The sequence below is a fragment of the Echinops telfairi genome, unplaced genomic scaffold (genome assembly GCF_000313985.2).
Source record: "Echinops telfairi isolate 266 unplaced genomic scaffold, ASM31398v2 ScPeMD7_7418;HRSCAF=8456, whole genome shotgun sequence".
Lineage (NCBI taxonomy): Eukaryota > Metazoa > Chordata > Mammalia > Afrosoricida > Tenrecidae > Echinops > Echinops telfairi.
Genome location: NW_022111318.1, coordinates 1039061 through 1064857, shown reverse-complemented (window position 1 = coordinate 1064857; position 25797 = coordinate 1039061). Strand labels below are relative to the sequence as shown.

Sequence of the window (25797 nt, the reverse complement as noted above, 5' to 3'; positions counted from 1 at the left end):
AGAAACAACTGAGCTGCCCCACCCGCACCCTGCAAGAGCAGTGCCTGAGAGCAGAGACTCTCCTGACAACTTCCTGGAGGGTGTGCAGCTGAAGCCACCTGTGCCCACTGACTCACAAGGGAGCACTGAGGACACCAGCTGCCCCTCTGCATGGGGGCCGTCAGAGGACATGGGCCCTCTGCGGGACATTGACCTTCAGCCCAGCCCTGCACCCCGATGGGGTGTGGGGTATAGAAGGCCTGTGTGGCAAATACCCCAACAGCAGGCAAGCAGGGGTGTCACTAAACAGACACCAACAGCGTAAGTTCAACAAACGACTGTAACCTTAGCGTAAAACCATCTCCCTGAGGGACTTGTGCTCACCTTAATGCCCCCTCAGAGGTGACATGCGGCTATGGGGTCTGAAGACCCCATGTGACCCACTCTGGCCAGGAGGCCTCAGAACTAGTGGCCTCTGAGGCAGAGTCCGCCAAGTGCTCATTGCGCCTCACTGCCACAAACTGCCCCTACATCCCCAACCTCTCTGCCCCACCCTGACTTCCACCCTACACCATTTCTCTCTTCCTCTCACATTGCTCCCTCCCCGCACAGCAGCAGCAGCAGCTTCTGGTCCTAAAGGAAATAGCACCCAGTAGATATCCTGCAGGGAGGAAGTAGATGGAAGGTAGATGCAGAGCTGGATCCCAGGTGCTGTGGGAATGAGACTGGAGGGGACTTAGGGGGCAAGATAGGCAGAGCCCCAGGACAGCATTGCCGAAGCTGTGATTAATAGTCTACTCAGAGCCCAGGCTGGGCTTCCAGCAGCTTCCTCCTTACAATTTCCTATTTTGGACAGTGCCTTTATATCGTGTAGTATCATCTCTAAACCCAGCATGCATCTTCTCTTCCACAGTCAGTTGAAAATAGAGGCAGGATTGGGGACCATTAGTACCTGGGCCACTTCTTCATGAAACATCCACGTGTCTTCAGGCTTGCTGCAATTTATCTCATACCATTTCCAATTGATGATGGAATGTTACAATGTATGCCCAACCTCATGGCTTTATAAATCAGGCAACAAAAACCCAGTTGATGATGGGCACGTCAGGTGACGTGCTAGTGTGGTGGCCCATAGATAAGTATTCAGTATTTACTAAGGCCCAGTAGTAAGTCAAAAGCTGTTTCTCAAAAGGAGAGTAGTTGTCTGCTTTGCTCTAAATGATAAGGGTTTGTGGTTAACCAATAGGGATCTGCCAAAGATTCCAAACATCACTTTCTGCCACTAACACCTCAAGCACCATTAGTTCTGTTGCACGCCCTTAGCGTTTTGCCTCAGTGTGGTGGGGTCAGATTGGGTGCAATTCCCACACTGTGTCTCCAGTGTTGTCCCCCGTAGCAATTCAGTCTACTTTTGCAGACCAGTGACAACTTCACCATCATAAATGTGACTATACATGTGGACCTCAACAGATGGAAGACTTAGGAATCAAATTGAACTATATCTGTGGGCAGAGATGATGGAGAAGCTCAATACCATCAGTTAAAACAAGACCAAAGGTCGACTGTGGAACAGAACATAAACTGCTCATATGCAAATTCAGTCGAAGCTGTCAGAATAGGTAAAGAGAGATGGAAGGTGGAGACATATTTGACCTCTGCCTTGTGGCAGTAGGAAAACAAAGGGGGTCAGATATGGCCCAGAGGAAATGGCATAGGGACCATATCTGACTGTTGGCTCCCCTGTTTCCATGACGCAGAGGTCAGAGATGCCTCCATCCTCCATCCTTTACCTATTTTGACATCCACTGTGTATCCCTTGACATTCTCGTTCTATACTGGGTGTGATCATTTGTTACTATGACCTCAGATAACTCACAGACAATACTCACAATTATGGAGGTTTGTTAGGGAAATTAACAGGTTACCACAGCCAAGATCAGTAAACATTAAGGATAAAATCGTTGGTCCACAGTAGCAACTCTCGTCAGCCAGCAGCCAAGTCTCTCTGGTCCTCAGCTCCTCAGTTAAGTGATCCTGAAGCTTTTGCCTCTGTGGGCCAGGAAGCTCACAGTCTCATAGCCTGCTCTGAGATGGACCTTAGCTAAATTAATTGATCAATTGATCAACTGATCTGTAATTTTTCTACTATGACTGGTGGACCACAGTGACATTTGGGGCACCAAAGTTAATGTAGAAAGGCCCAGTGATGTCGTGGCTTAAGTATTGGGCTGTTGTCCATACGATCATTGCTTTAAATCCACTAGCCACTCGGCCAAAGAAAGGTTAGCCCTTCTGCTCCTGTAAAGGCTTTGAGTCTTGGAAAGCCCAAGGAGAACTTCCGCTTTTGTCCAGTAGGTCACTGTCAGTTGGAATGGACGCATTGGCAACGAGGCTGGGGAATTTTAATGTACCGCATTTAGTAATCCCAGACAAGTCTGCTGATCTCATTCTCCCCACGGCACAGTCACTCTGGTGAAAGGCTCTAAGTTCCTTTGAGGGAGGCTGGGAGAACGATGAGCAGTATAATACTTTGGAACATGATGGAGTTCTTCTTTAAGGGGATTTGGCTTCCCCTTCTTTTAGATAGTGTGGGGTCTGTGAATTGGCTGAGATTTGGGAATTGATTAAGGAACCGTGAGCCTCTGTTTTGGTGATTCGTGTAAGACCGTGGTGAATTGGCCTTGCAGATCTTTCACTTCTACAGATCAAGGAAGACCTATTTGTTTTTCCTCTAGTGGCACCATGACCAACTAGCTGGCACCATAGGCTTCTGCATGTCAGATTATTCCGAGTACTGCTTTTACTCCATGGTACGTCACAGTGAACACGCCCACATTGTCTTTCAGTGATTACGTACTGCTACTTTGTTCTTGCCACTCTGGGATCCGATTGCCCCATAAATTTAGATGTCCCAGTGTCTAAAACTTACAGAGAAGTGTGACCATAGAGCACTTCAAGGATGCTGGAACTCCTTTTATTCCGCACAATTGTGATGAAAAGTAAATCTTCTGAACCTCCTGGAGGTGGTGAGTTGTTTGTACATAAGGAATTTACTTAACATGTCAACTCCTTAATCCTTTTGATACCTTTGCGTAGAGCATAGGTTCACAAAATTTAGCCTGCCACCTCCCTTTCAGAAAAAGAAATTTACTCAGCGCCTCCTGACCATGAAAAAATTTGTGCTATAGCCTATCATCCAGGACGAAGTGTACCTATCTGCTTTTGCAGCCTCTCCTGAGAAACCCTGGCTATAGTATACCAAAGCAGTTACGGCATTTTGATTTCATTTCAGATGATTTATATTTAGTTATGTTTAAGTCAACCAATCTTGGCCACTCCAACAGTAGCATTGAATCCAATATTTCTGCTTAGGTCCAAATCAATACATTCAGTATGAGCTAACTTTATGTTCCTTCCACCCCCATCCCACATCTTTAATAGTCATCTCTCCATATAGTCCCCAGATATCTGTCTGCATGCATTAGAAAAACCGTGTATCTCTTTGGGAGTGGAGCACACCTCCTATGGCTCATACTTTGTATCTTATTTTTCAGGGTCTATTAAAATTAGAGTCTGCTGATAGGTCTAGAAGAAAAGACAGGTGGTGAGAGGTGGATCAGCAGTGTTAACAAGTCACTACCTCAGGGGAGGCAATTACAGCTTCCTCAGGCAAAGCAAGGTTACTTTCCTCAGAAGGGTAGGACTGCCTCAATGGATAAAGAAACTGGGTACAATCTAGGAGTATAGTTTTTCCAGCTTCACAAGTATCTGTGCATGTGTTCCTATTCACATTTTTAGGATCCAAGTTTTCAGGACAAAGTGGGAGCAAATGCCCTCCTTTTAACATCAAACACCCTGCAAAGCTTGGAATTAAGTTTATGTTGTATCTCGGCCACTCTTTCAACTCTAAGTTTGGTTTCCAGCAACCTCAGCTCTGTGGCTAGAGGCCATAGGGATTGCCATCAAAACCATTTGAGTTCAGGAAACACATAAAACCTTGGACTTAATCAGTATATGAGCTAGAAATTTGACGTCATCTTTTCCTTTCCCTACTTTGTCCATGTAGATTCATCAGTTAAACAAAATGTGCTAAACTATCAAATCCACTATTGCCCAGAATATTAGCTATTTAGTTAGCACTATCCAAGGAGGAGGAAACGTAGCAATGTAGAGGCTTATAAGTTAGACTGCTAATCGTAAAGTGGGTAGCTAAAATCCATAAGCCACTCTGCAGGAGAAAGATTAGATTGTGGGCTTCCATAAAGATTTACAGTCTCAGAAACCCCAAGGGGCAGTTCTACTCTGTCCTATAGGCTGGCTATAAGTCAGAATCGAATCGATGGTTCTGTTTTGTTTTTCTTTAATCCAGTGACAGTCTTTTACACATCAAATCCTTGACTAGTAGTGCCTTCTTCATTATTAGAGATAAAGTTATTTGTGCCTTTACTTTTTTTATAAATCATTTTATTGGGGGCTCTTAAGACAATCCATACATCAATTGTATCAAGCACATTTGTACATATGTTGGCATCATCATTTTCAAAACATTTTTTTCTGCTTGAGCCCTTCGTATCAGCTCCTCTTTCCCCCCTCCCTCCCGTACCCTTCCATCCTTGTGACCCCTTGATAAATTATAAATTATTTTTATTTTTATATCTTACACCATCTGCTGTCTCCCTTCACCTACCTTTCTGTTGTTCATCCCCCTGGAGGGTGGGAGGGATGCTATACATCGATCATTGGAATTGGTTCCCCATTTCTCCTCCTTCTCCCTCTACCACCCCCCTACCCACATGGTATCGCTCACTGTTCCCATTATAGTATCTGAAGGGGGTTATCTGTCCTGGATTCCATGTGTCAAAAGCTCTTACCTGTACCAATGTACATGCTCCGTTCTAGCCAGATTTGTAATGTAGAACTGGGTCATGATAGTGGGGGGTAGTGAGGGGGAGGAAGCATTAAAGAACTAGAGGAATGTTGTGTGCTTTGTTGGTTAGTGGCTTTACTTTAATCTGATTAGAAAACCAACACCAGAAACCCCAGAACCAATGCAGAAGACGAATTCTTAAGATTCTTTCCTCAGATAACAAAACATGCATTAAAGTTCTTCAGAGATTGCTTGATCTCTCAATCCATGTGTGTGTGTGTGTGTGTGTGTGTGTGTGTGTGTGTGTGTGTGTGTGTAAATGACATGAAGGTCACATTTGACCGCCTTTGGCTATACAAAGGAGAAAAAGAATCCAATCCTCACCAGCCCAGGGCTGATTGCCACACGGCAGAGGACAAGCATACTGCCATCCTCTCTTTGTGCTTCTGAGATAACTCTCTTCCCCCTCAACAGTTTTATTGGCACAGAATTTACATATCATACAGTTGATTAGTTCATTCATTCAATCATATCCAGGGGAATTGTACAATCACCACCACATCTATCTTAGAGCCTCCCCTCCCCACATTGGTTAAATTGCCTTGCAAATTAGTTGTGCAATCATGATCAGCTCTAGTGCTCCCTTCCCCCTCCCACCTTCATTATTTATTCCTGAAATCCCCTTTCCCTCCCTATAGCACATCTCCTACCCTGCATTCCTTATATTCCTATATTCCTATAGCTCTTTGTATCAGTTATTATTATTATACATCCACTCCTCCTGTGTTTCACAGCTGGGAAACCCAACAGAAAACAATGAAAAACAAATCGCACTAAGGTGGCAAGGGTAAGGTCATATTAGTATAAAGACAAAAATACAAATCATGCATGAGAGGGAGAAGACCCCCTCCCTGCACCTCAGCAACAAGAGGAATGACTTTGATGAAATTATGGTCTTTGTCTCTCAGCTGACCTTGCCTCCAAGGGTGGTGACTTGGTTCACACTCTCTAATAAGGTAGAGATTCAGAAAACATCCCACCTTAATGGTGTCCATCAATATAACAGAGACCTCTCCAAAGTGGACTTATAAACAAAATCATGTTGCCGCTAGGTTCCGTCTAGTCCGTTCCAATCCGCAGTGAACCTATCCCTAACAGAATAAAACACTGCACGGTCCTCACAATTGTCCCGATGCTTGAGGCCATTGTTGTAGGCGCTTCCCCTTTTTCACTGCCCCTCTGTTTTACCGAACATGATGTCCTTCTCCAGGGGCTAGTCTTTCCTGACAATATGTACAAAGTCTGTAAGATGAAGTTTGCCATCCTTGCCTCTAAGGAGCACTCTGGCTTTACTTCTTCTAATACCGGTTGGTTTGTCCTTTGAGCAGACTTTGAATAGTCTTCTCCAGCACCTCAATTCAAACGCATGGAGTCTTCTTTGGTCTTCCTTATTCAGTGTCCAACTCTCACATGCATGTGAGACAATTCAAAGTAGTATGGCTTTGATCAGGTGCACCATAGTCCTCAAAATAACATCCTTGCTTTTCAATAATCCCTTTAGACTTTAGAGTATTTAGACTTTAGAGTACAGTGAACCCTCGTTTAGCGCGGTTAATCGCGGTTAATCTGTTCTAGACCCTACCGTGAGAAATGAAACTCGCGAAGTAGGATTCCTTATTTGTAAATCAAATATTTTCGTAGTTAGAGCATAGAGGACATTAAAAAAACACCCTTTAGTCACCATTACACTCATATTACCCAATTTATTAAACAAAAAAGGGAAAATACAGTAAAACATTTTGGACGTTACAATTATCATTTATTATGTATTATATTATTTATGGCATCTAGTTTACAGTATTACATATTTCACATACAGTATTATTATACATAGTTCTTACAAATACTGTAATCAATGGCATGCAACCTCCACGATTTTCTTGCCATCTTTGATCATATCCAAAAGTTTTACCTTTTCCTGGATGGTGAGCATCTACCTCTGGTGCTTATTTTTATTGTCAGAAGGCTTAGAAGAAGCAGCTCGTTTAGGAGCCATCATAGGGCTTAGATAAAATTTCTTAAAAATCGCAAACAATTACAGTACACTGTACAAAAGCAAAAATGCATCTGATACGTAGCTCCGATACGTAGCAATGCAGACAGAAGCGTGTACAGTATGAGCCAATCAGTGGCAGTAATGACAGAGCATGCGCTGTTACGCAAAAACCGCGATAGAGTGAAGCCGCGGAAGTTGAAGCGCGAAGTGGCGAGGGTTCACTGTATTTTGTGTAGCTGATTTACCAGTGAGGTTTTGTGCAGATTTACCCAATGTAACATGTCTTTTGATCTCTTGACTGCTGTTTCCATGAGCATTGATTGTGGATCCAAGCAAAACAAAATCCTTGATAACTTCAACCTCTTTCTTCTCCACTGATCATGTTACCTACTGTTTGCAGTTGTGAGGATTTTGATCTATTCCTCACTGAAGGCGCAATTTTTTATTTTCATCAGCAAGTGTTTCAAGTTCTCCTCACTTTCAGCAAGCAAGACTGTGTCATCTGCATGTCACAGGTTGTTAAGAAGCCTTCCTCCAATGCTGATACCACCTTCTTCTTCATATATGCTCGCTTCTGTGATTATGTGGTTAGCATAACGATTTGATAAGTATGGTGAGAGGGTACAATCCTGACACATACCTTTCCTGATTTTAAGCCAATCAATATTTCCTCCTTCTGTTCTCACAACTGCCTCTGGATTCAAGTACAAGTTCTGCGTCAGCACAGTGAAGTATTCTGTGATTTCCATTTTTCTCAAAGCTATCCATAGTTTATTATGGTCCACACAGCCTTGATGCCTTTGCATAGTCAATAAAGCACAAGTACACATCTTTCTGGTACTCTCTGCTTTCAGCCGAGATTCAACTGACATCAGCAATGGTATCCCTTGTTCCATGTCCTCTTCTGAATCTGGTATGAACCTCTGGGAGCTTCCTGTCAATGTACTGTTACAACCACTGTTGGAAGATCATCAGTAACATTTTATTTGATAAAATAAATGATAACATTGTATAATTTGAGCCTTCCGTTGGGCCACTTCTCTTTGGAATGGGCACAAATATGAATCTCTTCCAACAACTGTCTTCCAAATTCCGTGACATAGATAAGTGAGGGTTTTCTCAGCTAGTTGGAACATTTCACTAGGTAGTCCATCGATTCCGAGAGCTTTGTTTTTTGCGAATGCTCTCACTGAAGCTTGAACTTCTTCCTTCAGCACCATTGGCTCTTGCTCCTATTGCTGCTCCTGAAATGGTGGACTGTCAGCTATTATTTTGTGGTGCAGTGGCTTCTTGTATTCTTCCTATCTGCTCTTGGTGCATCATATTTTGCCCATGCAGTTTTTTAAAACTGCAATTTGGGGCTTGAACTTTTTCTGGAATTATTTGTTTCAGAGATGCTGAGCGTGGTCTTCCTTTTTGGTTTTCTAACTCTAGCTCTTAGCACATTTTCTTATAATATTTTACTTTGTCTTTTTGAGCTGCCTTTTGAAATATCTATTCATCTCTCTGACATCATAATTTCTTGCATTTGCTTTAGCTACTGGACTATTGAGAGCAGCAGTTCTCAAACTGTAGGTTGTGGCCCCTTTGGGGGTCAAACGACCCTTTCGCAGGGGTCGCCCGATTCATAACAGTAGCAAAATTACAGTTATGAAGTATCAACAAAAATAATTTTATGGTTGGGGGGGTCACCACAACATGAGTAACTGTATTAAAGGGTCGTAGCATGAGGAAGGTTGAGAACCACTGATTTAGAGCAAGTTTCAGAGTCTCTTCTGGCATCCACTTTGATCTTTTCTTTCTTTCTTGTTTGTTTCAATGACCGTTTGCTTTCTTTGTGAGCGATGTTCTGGATGTCCTCCCACAGCTCATCAGGGCTTCTGTCCTTAGTGTTCAATGTGTCAAATCTTCTTGAGATGTTCGCAAAATGCAGGTGGGATAGGCTGGACGTCATATTTTGGCTCTTGTGAACTTGTTTACATTTTCTTCAGCTTTATCCATATTAGCAATTGATGGTCTGGTCCACGGTCAGTCCCTGATCTGGTGTTAGCTGGTGATATTGAACTTCTCTATTGTATCTTCCCAGAGATGTAGTTAATTTAATTTCTCTATATTTCATCTGGAGAAGTGCATGTGTATAGTTGCCTTCTGTGTTGTTGAAAAAATTTTTTCTATGAATAAGTTTTGCAATATTCTATCATGCTATCTCTAATTCATTTCTGTCACGAAGACCATATTTTCCAACTACTGTTTCTTCCCCATTGTTTCCAACTTTTGCATTCCAATCACCAGTAACTATCAATTCACTTTTTTCTCCTCACTATCAATTCACCTTGATTTCATCTTTGGTCAATTTCAGACTGAAGACATTGGTAGAATTCTTCGATTCCTTCATCGCTAGTTTTTTCTGGTTGGTATGTAAATATGAATAATAGTTTTATTGATTGGATTTTTTTGGAGGCGGATCGATATAATCTTGTCACAGAAAGCATTGTCCTTCATGGCTTATTTTGTAATATCCTTTTTGATAACAAATTTGATGCCATTCCTCTTGATTGTGCCATTTTCAGCATAGTAAATAATATGATTTTCTTATTCAAAATGGTCAATACCCGTCCTACATACTTATTAATGCCTAAGATTATGCATTCCGTTTTGGTTTTTATGATGTCCAGTTTTCCTAGATTCATGCTTTGTGTTTCCAAGTTCTGATCAGATTTTTGCAGCTGTTTCCCCTGACCCTGAATTGTGCACCATCAGCAGAAGGCTTCGCTTCCACAGCCTCTGCTCCACTCGTGTCACCATGGTGGATTCCACTCTGAGAAAGCGTCTCCTCCTCAGTCACATTTCGAGTGCCCTCAGACACAGGAGGGACCAATCTTTTGGCACTATCTCTGACAATATTCTCCTTCTGTTCTTTAGACCTTCAGCATCTGACAGTGTTTCAATGCTATGCATAAAGTTTTCAGTGGCTCCTTCCTCCAAAATGGGTAGCCAAGTCCTTCTTTGATGTCTGTTCTTAGTCTGGAAGCTGTGCTGAAACCTGTTCACTTTGGGTGACCTTGCTGGTATTTGAAATACCAGTAACATAACTTCCAACATCACGACAGCACAGAAGCCACCACAGTATGCGAAACTGACAGAATGTCGTGGAACCAAAGTCTTAGCGGCTAGAATTTACAGTACATCACAAAACAGATTATCAATAGCAGAATCATATAAAGACATTTCATTTCACACACATCTCACTTTCTCTATCCAATAATCTCTCCACCCCACTACACACACATGCCCACACACACGCACATGAGCGGGCTTTAAAAATTAATATAAAACTTTAAACAAATTAATGGGAAAAATCATTACCTTTTATTTCCATTTTTGACAAGTTATTTGAAACCTGTGTATGTATACTGTATATACTCGAGTATAAGTCGACCTGAATATCAGCTGAGGCACCTAATTTTACCACAAAAACTGCATTGAAAATGTGCTGAAACACTTGGCTTATACACAAATATATACGGTGTACGAAAATACAATGCATACAGAAAAATCAGTAATATATACATATATATTAAGTAAATATGCTCATATGATTCTGAAGGCTTTACATTGAAAAAAAATATCCATAAACAGGCAGCAGTTTGGGAGCTCCAGTTGTCTTAAGGCTGAGATACATGAGTTAGGTTGGGAACTTAGGCAGAATGTTATTGTCTTGTTTGCAGAATTCCTTCTCCTCTTGGAAACCTCAGGTTTTGCTTTTAGGACCTTCAACTAATCGAATGAGGATCACACATTTTATTAAGGGCAATCTGTTTTACTTAGAGTCAATTGATTTTAAGAGTTAATCACAGTGAACAATAGGTAAACATATAGGGGGAAAAAAGAAAAGGAAGAAAGTAAAAAGTATATATAGGTATAAATATAGATAATGTACATATGTAAAGCTAGGCATATTTGTGTGTGTATATTTATATATATGTGTGTGTGTGTATAAAACAAGGAAACAGCTGGACTTTGGGCCTCTACTTATATATTACCTCAGTACAAGAACAGTTTGTTCTAATAATATGGCACCTTCCCGACGCAATCGCTGAAGGCAAAATGGGAGTATAAACAAATGTAGTGCAGAAAACTGATGGTTCCCCGCTATTAAAAGAGATAGTGTCTTGGGTCTTAAAGGCTTCAAATTAAACAAGCAGCCATCTATCAGGGAATCAAGAAAGCCCACATGGAATAAGCACACCAGCCTGTGTGATCATGAGGTGTCGATGGGAATAGGTATCAGAAGTTCAAAAAAAAAAAAAAGCAATTAAATTGATGTGAAGGAGTGTGGATGTGGTGGGGATCCCAACCCCACATATAAGACAGCCCCTCTCAGAAGGGCCACACAGAAGGGATGATATATGTAGGGAGTGGTATAACACTAATGAAATACACAATTGTCCTCTAGTTCTTTAACATTTCCTCCCCTTACCATTAGGAACTTTGTTTTGACCTCCTCATTCTTGTTAGGGCTCCATAGGTTCATTTGTGTAATTAAGATTGGTCAGTGCATGAAAGCCGAGATAGACAAACCTGCAGAAACAGTAGCAGGAGTTACTATTACCCTGAGGGTCTGGGAAAGGGGCGGGGAGGGGGAGCTGATAGCAATTATGACTGTATAACCCTACGTGAGGGGAACAAATAACATTGGATATAATAGCAAATAACATGGGGACGGATACATTGGATCATGTAAGACAGGGCAAATATATATATTATAGTACGTATAATATATAATAAGGGTTACTGGGAGGTAGGGTGGGGGAGGGGGTAAAGGAGAACTGATATCAAGGAGTTCAAGAAGAAAGAAAATGTTTTGAAATTGACTGTGATAGCAATTGTACAATACTGCTTGATGTGATTGAACTATGGAATGTTATGATATTGTAAGAGCTCCCGATAAAATGATTTTTTAATGTAATAAAAGTTAATCACATGTTACCTAATCAAAACTTTTCAGGAATGTCTTTAAATTCAGTGTTGTAAGTGAAGAAAAATAGCGTGGTTGAATAAGGAGGGAACAGAAGTAATTTCTACAATTCCAGATACTGAAGGAAAAGAAAAAGAAAAAAAAGACATCCAGCATTAAAAAAAAGAAAAGGCTTGATAAACCCCCAGGACATTTTATCTTTAAAATTATTTAAACTATGTGCTTTTATCATTATAAGGGAATTATAAATAGCTAATAAATACCAAAAAGGGTCAGAAGCAAGTTACTTTGAAAAGCATAAAGAGATTCTGACTTGAAATCCCCAAATCTCCGTTTTTATTTGTGGTGGGATAAACAATGTGATTTTCGAGTTTGCCGCTTTAGAGACTTAGTGAGTGTTTATTTGAAAGATCATAGTGACCCTGTATGTACCACAGAAAAACACTAACTGCTGCTACACCTTCCTCACAATGGTTATTATGGTTGAGTCCATTGTTGCAGCCTCTGTGTTAATCCGCACCAGGGCTTTCCCTTTTTTTCACTGCTCCTCCACTTCATCAAGTGTGATGTCCATCTTCAGGGACTGGTCTCTCCTGACAATATATCCAAATTACCTGACACAAAGTCTCGCCAGCCTTGCCTCTGAGGAGAATTCTGTCTGTACTTCTTCCAAGATGATTTGTTTGTTCTTTTGGCAGTCCATGGTACGTGCTTTCAGTATTCTTCACCAGCACCATAATTCAAATGCATTGCTTTTCCTTTGGTCTTCCTTATTTAGCATCCAATTTGCCCATGCATACGAGGCGATTGAAAATACCATAGATTGATTCAAGTGCACCTTAGTCCTCAAAGTAACATCCTAGCTCTTCAGCACTTACCACCCCCACCCCCAACACTTTTAGGGAGGTCTTGTGTTGCAGATTTACCCAAATGGAAAGGTTCAAGTGACCACTGTTTTTATGAAGTTAAACTTATGGTGCCTAAGTAATCCCTAAGTACTGAAATGGTAACACAATCTGTAAAAAGGTCAGTTTGAACTATTGGTTAGTCATATTGATTAAAGAAAAGGGTCACCAGTGCGGCTTCTCAATTCAGACTAGACCAGAACATGCACACAGGTATAGAAAGGGATGGGGAGCTCACGACACATAGAACCCAGGAACAGGAGTGGGAATAGTGATACCAGAAGGGTAGGGGGAAGGGGGGGAGAGGTGGGGAGGGAGGGGGAACCGATCACAATGATCGACACATAACCATACACCCCTCTACAGGGGGAAGAACAACAGAAAACATGGGGGAAGGAGGATAGCGGTCTGGTGTGAAAGATGAAAACAAGAACAATCGGCAATCTATCAGGGGCTTGTGAGGGTGGGGAGGAGGGAGGTGGGGAAGAGCTGATACCAAGGGCCCAATAGAAAGTAAATGTCTAGAAAAGAATGAGGGCAACATATGTACAAACATGCCTGATTCAATTGATGTATGGATTGTGATAAGAGTTGTACGAGCCTCCAATAAAATAATTTTTTTAAAGGGTCAATTTGCAGATAGTCATAAAAAGGGTTCTTGAAGTAAATACTCAAGAGCACATTTAATCTCCCAAAAAAAGTCTTATATATGTTATACTTTTAAGACCAGATCATCATAACTTTTTATATTTGGTCAAATTTTTATATCTTAGGTTACTTAGAGTTAGTTTCAACATCATATGTAGCTTTGTCTTTACTACAGATCTGTGGAGCTGTAACTAAATGTATTGCCTCCTAAAAAATAACTTTTACTTATTACAGAATACAGTTCCGTCAATATGAACTCCATATATAAATAATGTACATTTTACTGCAGAAGTATGGAGATCGTAGTGTTTGATTTAAAGTTTGAGTTTATATTGGGCAAATAGGCATTATGCTTTTCAAATGTACTGAAAAAACACTTTTATTTGCCTTCTTATTTTAATGATAGTTTTTTTTTCGCGTAGCATCACAAAACGTGTGCATGGAAATATCTGAGGTCTTGTATTATTGTGCTTAATCCAGGGTGGATATAGTTTAAATGATAAAACCCGAGGATTAAAGTACAAGGAAGTGAAAGTTCATTCTGCCTACTTATAAGAAAAATTTTGTTCTTCTTTTTTTCTTATAATATGATATTATAATGCCATGAATTCATAAAAGATTTAAATTGATTCTTTGGAGTGGAACACCAGAATTACGCTCATTTTTATCTGAGATCTTTCTTTATCATTTTTTGTCCTATGGAAACATATCTGTGTACAAAATACTATGAGGCTAATACTCAAGAGAAAAACTATCATTATGTGTACCCTGGCCATGGTGATCAGCCTGGTACAATTTAAAGGAATTAAACTATCACCTTCCCAAGAAAAAAGTTGATCACATGTAAATATATATATATTTTTTCACATGTAAATATATTTATAGCAACATCACTTGTTGGAACCTTACGGAGCACATTTCTACTCTGACACAGCGAGTCCTCAGGAGTTGGAATCAACTGTCGCTTCTCGCCTTTTAGCTAGGATCAAGTGTAGTATGAGTTGGAATCAACTAAGATAAAAGGCTGGTCAAGTAAATAGGAAGATTTAGGATTGCATGTAACAATAAAAGTAGCTTCAGCAGACATCTGCTAAGGTTCTATTACTGGACTTAGTATGTGTAGCGGCATACAGCCTTAAAAATGTATACAAAGTCTTGAGAAATTTTATTTTAAAACATTGTCCAATGGTGACTTAAATATTTAGCAATGTCTGAGTCTTATAATTAATTCATTTCTTTCTTAAGATTTACATAATCATCAATATATACAATATCAAGTAAAAAAGTTCTAAGTAAGTAAGAATCTCTAACTAACTGCAAATATTTCTATTCTCAGAATGATCTTCTGGATGTAGTGGCAAGTATTCACTTATCAAGAAAGACTGTCAAGAGGATTCGGATAAATTTTGTCTTTGCTTTAATTTATAATCTGGTTGGAATTCCCATAGCGGCTGGTATGTGACTGTTAACTAGTATTGCATTTTCTTTGGACGTCCTTAGAGATCTATCCTATTGAAATTTTAATTCAATTATAAGAATATATTTTTGTGCTTAATTTATATATGTATATATATATCCTTTTGGTATGATGAGAGGCAAGGTTAAAGTTAATCATAATTTTCAACTATGATGAACTGCTGACATGTATCCAAAAGTATTACTACTATGGTTCCAATTCCTATATGCATGAGTTTGCTCTAAATAAAATAGGTTTGAAGGTATCTGTTTGAATAGTTGATGGTTCCAAGTGCGTTCTCTCAGTAATGCCCTGTGTTCATCTCTGTACCTTGCCTTTCAAAAAAGGTCCAACCAAAATAATGGCTTCCAGGCCATCGGCTGGGCTAGTTAAATTCAAGACAGAGCGAATCCGCTCACAGAGTTATGGTAGCTGTTTTGGGGGAACTCCATGCGTGGAATTTTTACCCATTATCTTAAAGGCACTGGAGAGTCATGGGAGCTCAGTAAGAAGAAGTTTTAAGAAAACAGAAAACTGCATTGGTGAGGAAAAGGCCTGGAAAGCTGTGCTGGGAAATTTTTTTCCATCATGACAATGCACCTGTCTTGTGAGAATTTTGTTAGAAAACCTTACCGCAACCCCCCTGATCACACCCATTCTGACTTCTTCTTGGTCCCCAAACGTAAAGAACATTTCAAGAGAACATGATTTGAGTCCTGTGAGGATGCCAAAACAGCTCTTTTGATGTGCAAATCAACACGTACAGACCTCTACAGGGAGGGGTTGGAGGGATGGAAGTGCTGTCTTCAGGAGTGTATAGACTTAGATAAAGGATGTATCAAGAAATAATAGCTTCACATCTTGATATTTTTGTTTAATAAAGGTTTCTGTGATCTGTAGCAATACTTCGGTCTTATCCTCATATAAGAATGTTCAGAGTAACATTCCACGAGTGCAAAATTGGCAACAAAACTATCGCCATCAATAAAAGTATAAAATGATTTATATTCCTTCAGTCACTGATGTTGGTTGGGGTGGTTCTCCCATGTGGACTTAGTTGACATCTCATTTTGATGGCTGTGTTTGCAAACAAGCCTTTAAGACCCCACACGCTATTTTCTCTGATAACTGGACACCATCTGATTTCTTTGCCACACTTTTCTGTAGCACCCGTATCTTCTATGTTCCCTTCCTGAGGGCAAGTATCGAACAGGGTCATGATCTAAGAACTACAGTGATTGTTCTTAAATTGGAGCTAGGGTTTAATGTGAGCCCAAAGCCCATTCCTCAATCTATATTTTTTTATCTGCCTTTGGCTCCCTTTAGAGACCACCTTGTTTGTTTATGTCACAGAGTCTTCTTGAGCATCTCTCTGGGGTATAAAGATATTCTGTCGATATTGTCTTAGTGATTTCCCTCCATTCAAACTAGAGGGAGGGGAAGAAACTGGGTACCAGAGTACATTGGAGAGATGACTATAGGAGATCAACATGAGAAACCTGACTTGAACGTTTAAAACCTTGTCAGTTGATCCCCTTCTGACGCACACTGGGCCTGATCTGGTTTTCAACATTTCCTGTGGTTTTTTGGTTGTTGTTGTTGTTCATATTGAGATCTGCTCTGATGTATTTTGTCATTGGGGTGACCCTCTTGAACTTTTGTTATATGTTTTTCAGTATATAAAACCGGATTGATGAACCTATAGAGAAGCAAGTAGAATAAGGGGGCTTATTCTGGGGGCTACAGTGGGGCAGGGGGAAAAGAGAGCTGATGTCAATGAGTTCAAGCAGGAAGAGAATGTTTGCAAACTGGTTGTGGTCACTATTGTACAATACTGCTGGATGTGATGTGATGTCTGTATGCGCTCCCAATAAAATGATTTTGGAAAAAAATGTAAAATTGGTTTAAAAAAGATAAAATGATGAAAACATAAAAAGCAGGAAGTATTGTATGTGGTGTGTACATGTATGATCATCTCTGACTAATCCATATTATTTCCTAGGTGTTTTTATGCCCATTGGCTTGGTCTTGCAGCCCTGGATGGGATCTGCCGCAATGGCGGCCTCATCTGTTTCAGTAGTCCTTTCTTCTCTCTTCCTTAAGCTGTAAGTATGATGGCTTGCTCAATTGTGTATTTCATATTCCTTTTATCATTCACCATCTGTATTGATCAGTTAGGTTATTATTTTGGTCAGTGATAAGCTGAAGCTTTTCCTAATAATAAGTGTGATTTATGTCCTGGTCATCTTCTATCGTTTATGTATAGCAGCCGCAAGCATTAACTGGGGTAAAATCTAGTCCACCAGCTATGAGAAGTAGGAATTTGTTAGACTCTACACAATTCTTGCTACTTTTCTAGCAGAGACCATCTTACTACACTTTCATACCAGGTCATTTTACATCTTTAATTTAAAATGATTTATTGTGGTAAATGATATATATTATATTTAATATAAATAAAACATATATACATATATATAACAAAACATTTGCCATTATGCACTAGGCTGCTAGCCACCAAAAGTTTGCTATTGTAACCCTTTTAAAATATACTACACTTCAGTGACACTGATATCTTTCACCAAGTTGTGCTACCGTCATCACTATCCATTTCCAAAGTTATTTCCTCACCTCAGACCGAAACTCAAGTGTCCACTTCAGCAATAACTACCTGCCCCTGGTAACCATCAATAAACTTGTGTTTCTGGGTAATTGTTCATTTCATATGTTTCATGTAAGTGAGGTTTTATAATATTTCATGTAATTATTTATTCCGACTTACTTCATTCAGCATTATGTTTTCAAGCTTCATCCATGTGGTGGCATGATTCATCTGTTGCTGGGTAGTTGGGTTGTTTCCACCTCTTGGCTATTTCATGTTGTAACGCCCATTGGTGTACAAGTATCAGTTTGATTCCTTGGCTTGAATTCTTTTGTGGACTTAAGAGTGGAATTATGGGGTCAGCCCTAGTGGCACAGTGGTTAAGTGCTTGGCAACTAACCAAAAGGTTGTCAGTTCTCACCCATCAGCTGATCCATGGGAGAAAGATGTGGCAGTGTGCTTCCACAAAGATTGCAGCTTGGGAACTCTAAGGGGCAGTTTTACTCTGTCCTATAGAGTCGCTATGAGTTGGGATCACTGAGAGCAACAGGTTTGGCTTGTTTGTGGGTTTGTGGTATTTCTGTTTAACTTTTTGAGGAACTACCAAGCTGTTTTCCTACTACTTTTATGTCTTAATGTAGCAAGCATTCAGTTCACAACTGGTTTTTGGTTACCGTATTTCAAACTAGTGTGCTTTTGTATGTGTCCAGTTACAGGAAACCAATTTACGAGAATTATGAACTGCGTACCCGGAGCCAAATAGGACAGAAGAGCCCTTCAGAAATCAGTGTTCATGTTGGAATAGATGACATGTCAAGAATTTCTCCTCAGCTGGGTTTGCTGGACCGGATTATTAATTACAGCAGAGCTTCCATAAACTCACTACTGGCTGATAAACGTTCCCTAAACAGCAATGCTACCAATGAACCTGATAAACACTCACTCCTGGTGGGAGACTTCAGAGAAGATGACACTGCACTGTGAAAGGACAGAGAGAGTTACCACACTTGCTATGCACGGGCAGGGCATTCATGAAGTCCTCTTAGCTTTCAAAGTCATGTGTGGAAGGATTTGTGTTCGCCTCATGCCCTTGTAGTAGGCGTTCCATGTGCATTGCATTTGTCCTATGGCAAAAATATCTATTTTCAGGATATCAGCTCCGAACCTAATGTTATTTGCAGTGAAATTCCAGTATTTGTTGTTTTGACTGACAACATGTAAGGTAGAGGAATGAGGTTTACAGCAGGCATACAATTTAAGTTGCTAAATTACTAACGTGATAGATTTGTTTTTTCCAATTTGATGAGAGAGAGAGAGAGAGAGAGAGAGAGAGAGAGAGAGAGAGAGAGAGAAAGAGAAATCCAAAGAGGATCATTTTAAAATTTGGAGATTTGAGAACAGTCATGACCTTGGGATTCTTGAGCTCAATGCCTTTGAAAGCGCTATCTAGAACACCTAGTTTTAAAGGGGAAACAGCAAAAGCTGTTTGAAAATAGATGTGCCTTATTTATCAAAGCCCTTCTTTCCCCCTCTTTTCTCTGCCGTTGCTGTTTTAGATGCACCACTGTTTTCTTTGATTTTCTTCTTTTGGCGAGCCAGATTTGGGTGGCTCCTCATCTTTAAAAATAACTGACAATTTTTCCATATTTTGTTTCTTTTTTAAAAGTGTTTTTAAGAATATAGGATTCCCTGCCTTCCACAATCCTTTTGTTGTAAGAAATGTACAACTATTCCTTCAACTTTTTTACCTCTCTGCAAGCTTTTGAATTCACTCCTGCTGAGTTCAGTTATAAGAAGTTCTTAGTCTCCCCACGTAATTCACAATAAAAATTCATTTAAAAAAGAGAAGTTCTTAGTGTAGTCTCTTTACCAGCCTCAGTCCAGAAATGTAAAAAATAAATTTGAACCTCTTTGGTAATTGATTTTTTTTCAAAGATTTAACACTACCATTTTTAACATATATAGCTCATATCAGACTACTTGGATTCACTAACTTTGCCTTTTGGTCGGGGCACACAATATAGGCACTAACCAAGTATGGTGTTTCAGATAATGATCAAAGTGACTTTGAAATCATGCTAATGCACAAAGCTGATTTTACCAAAAAAGAAAATACAATAAATTGTAATGCAGGAACCAGAACTCTTCTAGGTGTGATACCATTTAGCCAGATCTGCTTTTCAATTTTAAAACATTTGCACTTGCAAGTTAATGTTGGCAAATTTAAAGGCTTGTTCCCTCTGCCATGGGAATTTAGAACTTTCCATGTGAGTGCGTGGGAGTTAATACACTGGTAAAAGGCTGAAAAAAGAAATATCTCATTTGGGGGGGGAGGAGCAGTTGAACATAGCCAGCTACTATTTTTGTTGTCATTATTACTATGTGTATTTGAGCTTTCCTTGTGGTCCCACACACATGTACTTGTAACACTACTTCGATTTCACGTTCATTGCAGAGCGGGATTTCATATCCAGAATAAGTAAGTGAAGAAAACGCATCAAGAAATTCCTAATATTTTGACCCCATATGTAAAGCTGCCAGCACAATGCTTGGCAGATAGGCTTTGTACTCAGTAAAAGGTCTTTTCTCCCTTTGAGGTCAGTAATAAATGTAAAAAATGTCACTTTAGAACAGGGTCTAAAATCAGGGGTTATGAGATAGGGGTAGACACACACACACACACACTCACACACACACACACACACGGCATTATTCCATTGCTGTCTTTTCCGGTTTGGAAAAGTTTCTTTTTTCTCATCCATCTTAAAAGAGTGAACTGAAACTTGTGATGAAGGTGCTATTAGTCTTGAAAGGCAAACCTATTTCTGTGGATTATGACTGTGTTTGTCTAGACTCCTTTTTTAGGCCAATGTCTATGCCATCCTCCGTGCTTCCAGTTTGAGTTTTAATATTTGTTTCTTGTTTTAATTCCTTTGACCCATCTATCATACCACAACTCGTTTCTTCTCGAAGAAATAGCTGACATGACAAATGTATAGACTTTTAGACTTTTCTCACTCCGGAGCCATATTGAAAAATGAAGCAGCTCACTTTTGGGGGGAAGTAATTGAGCCTAGCCAGTTACCATTTTTTATTGTCATTATTACCATATGTGTTTGAGTTCTCCCTTGACCCCATTTGCATGTTATAGGACATTGAGAGTATCAGTCTAAGAATAATCAAGGATATAAATTGCGATCCTTACTAAAAGAGCAAAAAATATAATGTTTAAAAAAAGTAATTTTTAAAGCAGCTATAGACACATTTGAATTTTCTACCACGTGTTTTTGTAATCTTAAACTCCCATTAGCTTCAGACAAGCTGTATTCAGTGGACAGAGAAGAATATGAATATATGCAGGGAATCAAAAACATTGCATCCAGTTAGTAACTAGTTGACTAGCAGCTAGTGATTATTGAGAACAAATCTTATAAATGTATGTGTTTATTCATGAACATGCATAGATATGTGGACGTATACATATATATGACGGGGCTTTAACATTTTCATGGAAAAATTCCATTATCTCTCAATTCCATTTTCCCACAAACTTTTTGAAGCCCCCTCCTATATATTTCACTATATATAAACAAACTTATGTTTGAATTTTGTATTTGAAGTTCTTTAATTCACTCTTCTGTATTTACTCAGCAACTATGCCCTCAGTCAGAAGATAACAAGGAACTTTGATATCCAATGCTGGTTCAAACCCAACTGAAGGATCCCTTTTTATCTTAGCTATCCAAAGATGCCTTTTGAATTTCCAATATTCAAATACAACTGAAATAGTTAGTGTTGTAGAATAGTCTAAGTATCATTGTCAGCTGTGAAAATAGAAACATTAATTTTCCTAGCTTAATACTAACATTTTGAGATGTTAAATTTGCTATCTTGTGAACAAATTGTTTGATACTATGCTTTGACTTTCTAAAAATTATTTTGTGTTCAGATATGATAAATGGTTAAAATAGCACTGTAGACAAGACGTTCTTAAATATTTAAGAGTGCATATATTTTCTGTACACGGTTTAAAATCAAGCATATTTGTTAAGAGAAAAATTTCCCTTTATTTGTGGGTCTGGCTTTACATTGATTTTTCTTAATATTTATTTTACTCTTGTTATTTTCAGTTGGTGAGGCATCTGGTTACTGGTTATTTTCATAAGAATAAAAACATTGCTGGAATCAATCCCTTCAGATTTTTCTTTTTGTTGGTTTGATTTCTATATTATACTTAAACATATTATCTTACCAAATTAAAAAAGATAGATGCATGCCAAATTATGACCTCTTTTTGCACTCACTTTCTGTAGTCCCTCAATCTGAGTAGCATGAAGCATGAATGATTATTCTTCAATGAAAAGAGCTTCTTTAATGGCACTGTTAATAAATACCTTTTGTAGCCAAAACCAGACGTCTCAACCTTAGGTTTTTAGTTAAAGAAATGTTTAACTAAACATTGTTACATTTTTATTATTTGGTACCCCAAACGGCAATGGACAGTATTGTGCAATATTCATCTACTATAGTTAAAATATCAGCAGTTTTCCATGAACATGTAATCAATCATATTTCTGCCAAGGATGTGCCTTCAGTTTGTAATTATAGTGTTGTTCAAAAAAGTCAATATCTCTTTGGTTAAATCATGTATCCCCTCTATCGATATTTCCAATTAATTTGATTGTGGTTTTAATTCAATTCAACTCCACCCCCCCACCGCCCTAATCTGGGAGACCGGATTAGGAGATTCCATGATCTAAGAGAAGACACCTGCCCTCATCTTGTCAGGCCTTGACTTGTATAGACTACAGCGACTGGACGCTAGCTACAGAAACAATGGGGTTGGCGACAGGGCGAAATGTACAATAATATTCATTCACAAAGGCAGAACCGTGCCTACCAGATTAATACATGTCATAAGAAAGCAAAGAGCATTAAAATAGTACATGTTTGGTCATCTCAGACCACCATCCATTGGGCACTCTCAAGGTAAGAGATCCGAAGCAAAGTCAAAGGATGGACAATTCTATAAACATGGGATAACACTTATCAGCTTCTCAAGCTAGGAAATTTCAGCTGTAAGGCAAAAGGTGAGTTTGAGGTAAAATTCAGCTTACTTAGTGTGGTTTCCGCTTTGAATCCTTCTGATGTGGCCTATGAAGGATGTTGTGCACTTTGAAAGAACAGGGTCTAAAGTCCCAGTGGTCTATAACACATAGCTTGGGTCACCAAGGTCTGGATAGAAAACGAGGTCAAAAGTGTCCAATTAGGCATGTAGTACCCAGCATATTCTCCCTTTGTGTTCTATATATAAGTATTGCGAAGCATTATTTTTCCTGACAGGAGGTTGCTCCTCCCGGTTTACCCATCAACAGAAATGTAGTCACCTTGTCTGGGCCATAAGGTTGCTCATCACTCTCGTACGACTAGCTGTTGATTTGGAGTGACCTTAGCACAATGTTGTATGGCAGCACTGAATGACCTTCTCCTTCTCCCATGTAGAAAAAGAGACCACAGCTGAAGTGAGTTCTCTGTGCAAGTGGTTTTTAAGATGTACATATAGAGGGTGTGATACATGGTTAGCTCTCTACCCTGTTGCTTGGGAGACCAGATTAGAAGATTACATCATCTGAGAGAAGACGCCTGCCTTCATCTTGGTGTTTGCCCTTATAGTAGTGGCTTCATAGAATATTTGTCTTTTTGTGGTTGACCAACTTCACTCAGCATAATGGTTTCTAGTTCCCTCCATGCCATTAGGTGTTTTATGGTTTCACCACTTTTTTAGAGATATATAATACTCCATTTTGTGTATGTACCACAGTTTGTTTATCCATTTTTCTACTGATGGACATTTAAGCTATGTCTATCTTCTTGCTGTTGTGAACTGTGCTGAAATGAACATGGGAGAGCATACATCTGTTCATGTTCTGTCTCATTTCTTTACAATACATGCCCAGGAAGGTATTGCTGGGTTGTATGGTGTTTCTATTCCCAGTTATTTTGGGTAGTACCATATTGCTTTCCACAATGGTTGTACATATTTACACGCCCACCAGCAATGTATACAAGTTCCAATCTCTACATACCCTCTCCAACATCGGCTATTCTATGTTGTTGTTGTTTTAATTGGGTTATCTTTGTTGGTTTAAACTAATATCTCATCATGGCTTTGATTTGTATCTCCCAGATGACTAGTGATTGGGAACATTTTCTCATGTGTTGATTAGCCATTCGAGTGTCATCCTTTGTGAATAGTCTATTCTTGTCCTTTGCCCACCTTTTAATTGGATTATTATTTTTCTTGATATATTACAGAATTCTACAGATTTTAGTAATTAGTCCTTTGTCCATTGTGTCATTGCTAAAGATTTCCCCCCCCCAGTTTGTGGGCTCTCGTTTGGTTCTTTGATAAAAATCTTTTGATATAAATAAATGTTTTATTGGTTACTTGTTAGGCTGCTAAGTCCAAGGTCAGCAGTTTGAAACCACCAACTGCTCCTTGGGAGAAAGATGGGGTTTTCTACTCCCCTAAAGAGTTACAATCTTTAAAAAAAAAATTTTTTTTAAAGAGTAACAATCTCAGAAAGTCATAGGGCCAGTTCTACCATGTCACATAGGGTCGCTGGGAGTTGGCATCATCTTGATGGCAGTGAGTTTGGTTTTTCGGAATCATCTATTTTGTCTTCCGCTGCGTGTGCTTCCTGTATTATACTTGGTAGTCAGTGTATGCCCTGCCCTAGGGCCCTTAAGTTTGTCCCAGCTTTCTCATTGATAATCCTTACAATATTGGAGTTTACATTTAGATCTCGAATCCATCTTGACTTCATTTTTGTGCATGGGGCAAGGTATTGGTCCTGTTTCATTCAACTGCAAACGGAGAGCCCACGTTCCCAGCATCATTTGTTGCAGTGGTTGTCCTTTCTCTCATTTCATGTTTTTGGTCCGTTGTTGAAAATCATTGCCTGTACATGGATGCTTTTATTTCTGGCTTTTCTATTCTGTTTCATTTGTCTATGTATCTATCATTACACCATTATCAGACTGTTTGGACTACTGTGGCCGTGTAACAGGTGCTGAGGTTGGGTAGCGCAAGACCTCCTATTTTGTTCTTCTTTTTGAGAAGTTCTTTTTTTTTTAATCCTGGGCCCCTTCCATCTCCATATGAAGTTGGTAATTCGTTTTTCCATTTCTTTAAAGAATGAAGTTGGGATTTAGATTGGAATTTCGTTGAATTTCTAGGTTGCTTTAGGTAGTACAGGTCTTTTGTTTCTTTGGTTGGGTTTATTCCTAGATACTTCTTCTTTTGTGTGGCTATTGTGAATGGCATTGTTTTCTTGGCATCTTTTTTTGTTTTGAGCTCTCATCGCTGGTATATACATATCTGATTGATTTCTGCTACCTAATCTTAAATCCTGCTATATTTTTTCCATATCCTTCAATATTTCCCACGTCTTTTTGGGGAGTCCTTGGGATTCTCTCTCTATAAAATTGTATTTTCTGCAAATCGCGAGAGCTTCACTTCTTTGCCCAATTGTATTCCCTTGATTTCTTTTTGTTGCCTAATGGTTCTAAGACATCAACATGATGTTGAAAGAAGAGTGATGATAAGTAGGTACCCTTATCTTGCTTCTGTTTTCAGAGGAAATGTTTTCATTTTCCCCCCATTGAGTGTGATATTGGCTATTGGTTTTTCATATATGACCCTTATTATGTTGAGGAGTTTCCCTTCTATTCCTGCTTTATTGAATGCTTTTATTAAAAACAGATGTTGGGTATTGCCCAGTGCTTTTTCTGCACCTATTTATATGATCATGTGGTTCTTATTCTTGGTCTTGCTTATGTGGTAGGATACATTGATTGTTTTTTGAATGTTAAACCACCCTTACATTACTGGTGTGAATCCCATTTGTAATGATTAATGATTTTTGCTTCCAAATTCAAAAAACATGTTAAAAGACACAATATGAGGCCCTCAAAAATATGTTAAAAGACACGAGTCCTTCAAAAATGCCCAAACTACCATTTTTATGTAGTGTAAATCAAAGAGTGCAGAATTCTTTAGGGAAAGGTTGATGTTGTTAAGTGCTACGTCTGTTCTGACCCCCGGTGACCCTATGCACAACAGAATGAAACTCCGCACAGTCCTGCACCATCCTCTCAATTTTTCCTATACAGTGAACCCTCGTTTATCGCGGTTAATCGGTTCTAGACCCTACTGTGACAAATGAAATTCCGCGAAGTAGGATTCCTTATTTGTAAATCAAATATTTTCGTAGTTAGAGCATAGAGGACATGAAAAAACACCC

At 39.3% G+C, this 25797-nt stretch overlaps 1 protein-coding gene across 1 annotated transcript in view; it reads left to right on the top strand.

Moving 5' to 3' along the window:
• The window catches only part of ATP7A (ATPase copper transporting alpha), a 148849-nt gene extending 126731 nt beyond the window's left edge, over positions 1 to 22118 (top strand). The window contains exons 21-23 of the mRNA XM_030887582.2: positions 14770 to 14887; positions 16892 to 16994; positions 18202 to 22118. Coding sequence (XP_030743442.2) covers positions 14770 to 14887; positions 16892 to 16994; positions 18202 to 18475 — 495 coding nt within the window. The 3' untranslated portion in view covers positions 18476 to 22118. The remainder of the gene's footprint in view (positions 1 to 14769; positions 14888 to 16891; positions 16995 to 18201) is intronic.
• The last annotated feature ends 3679 nt before the right edge of the window (positions 22119 to 25797 follow it).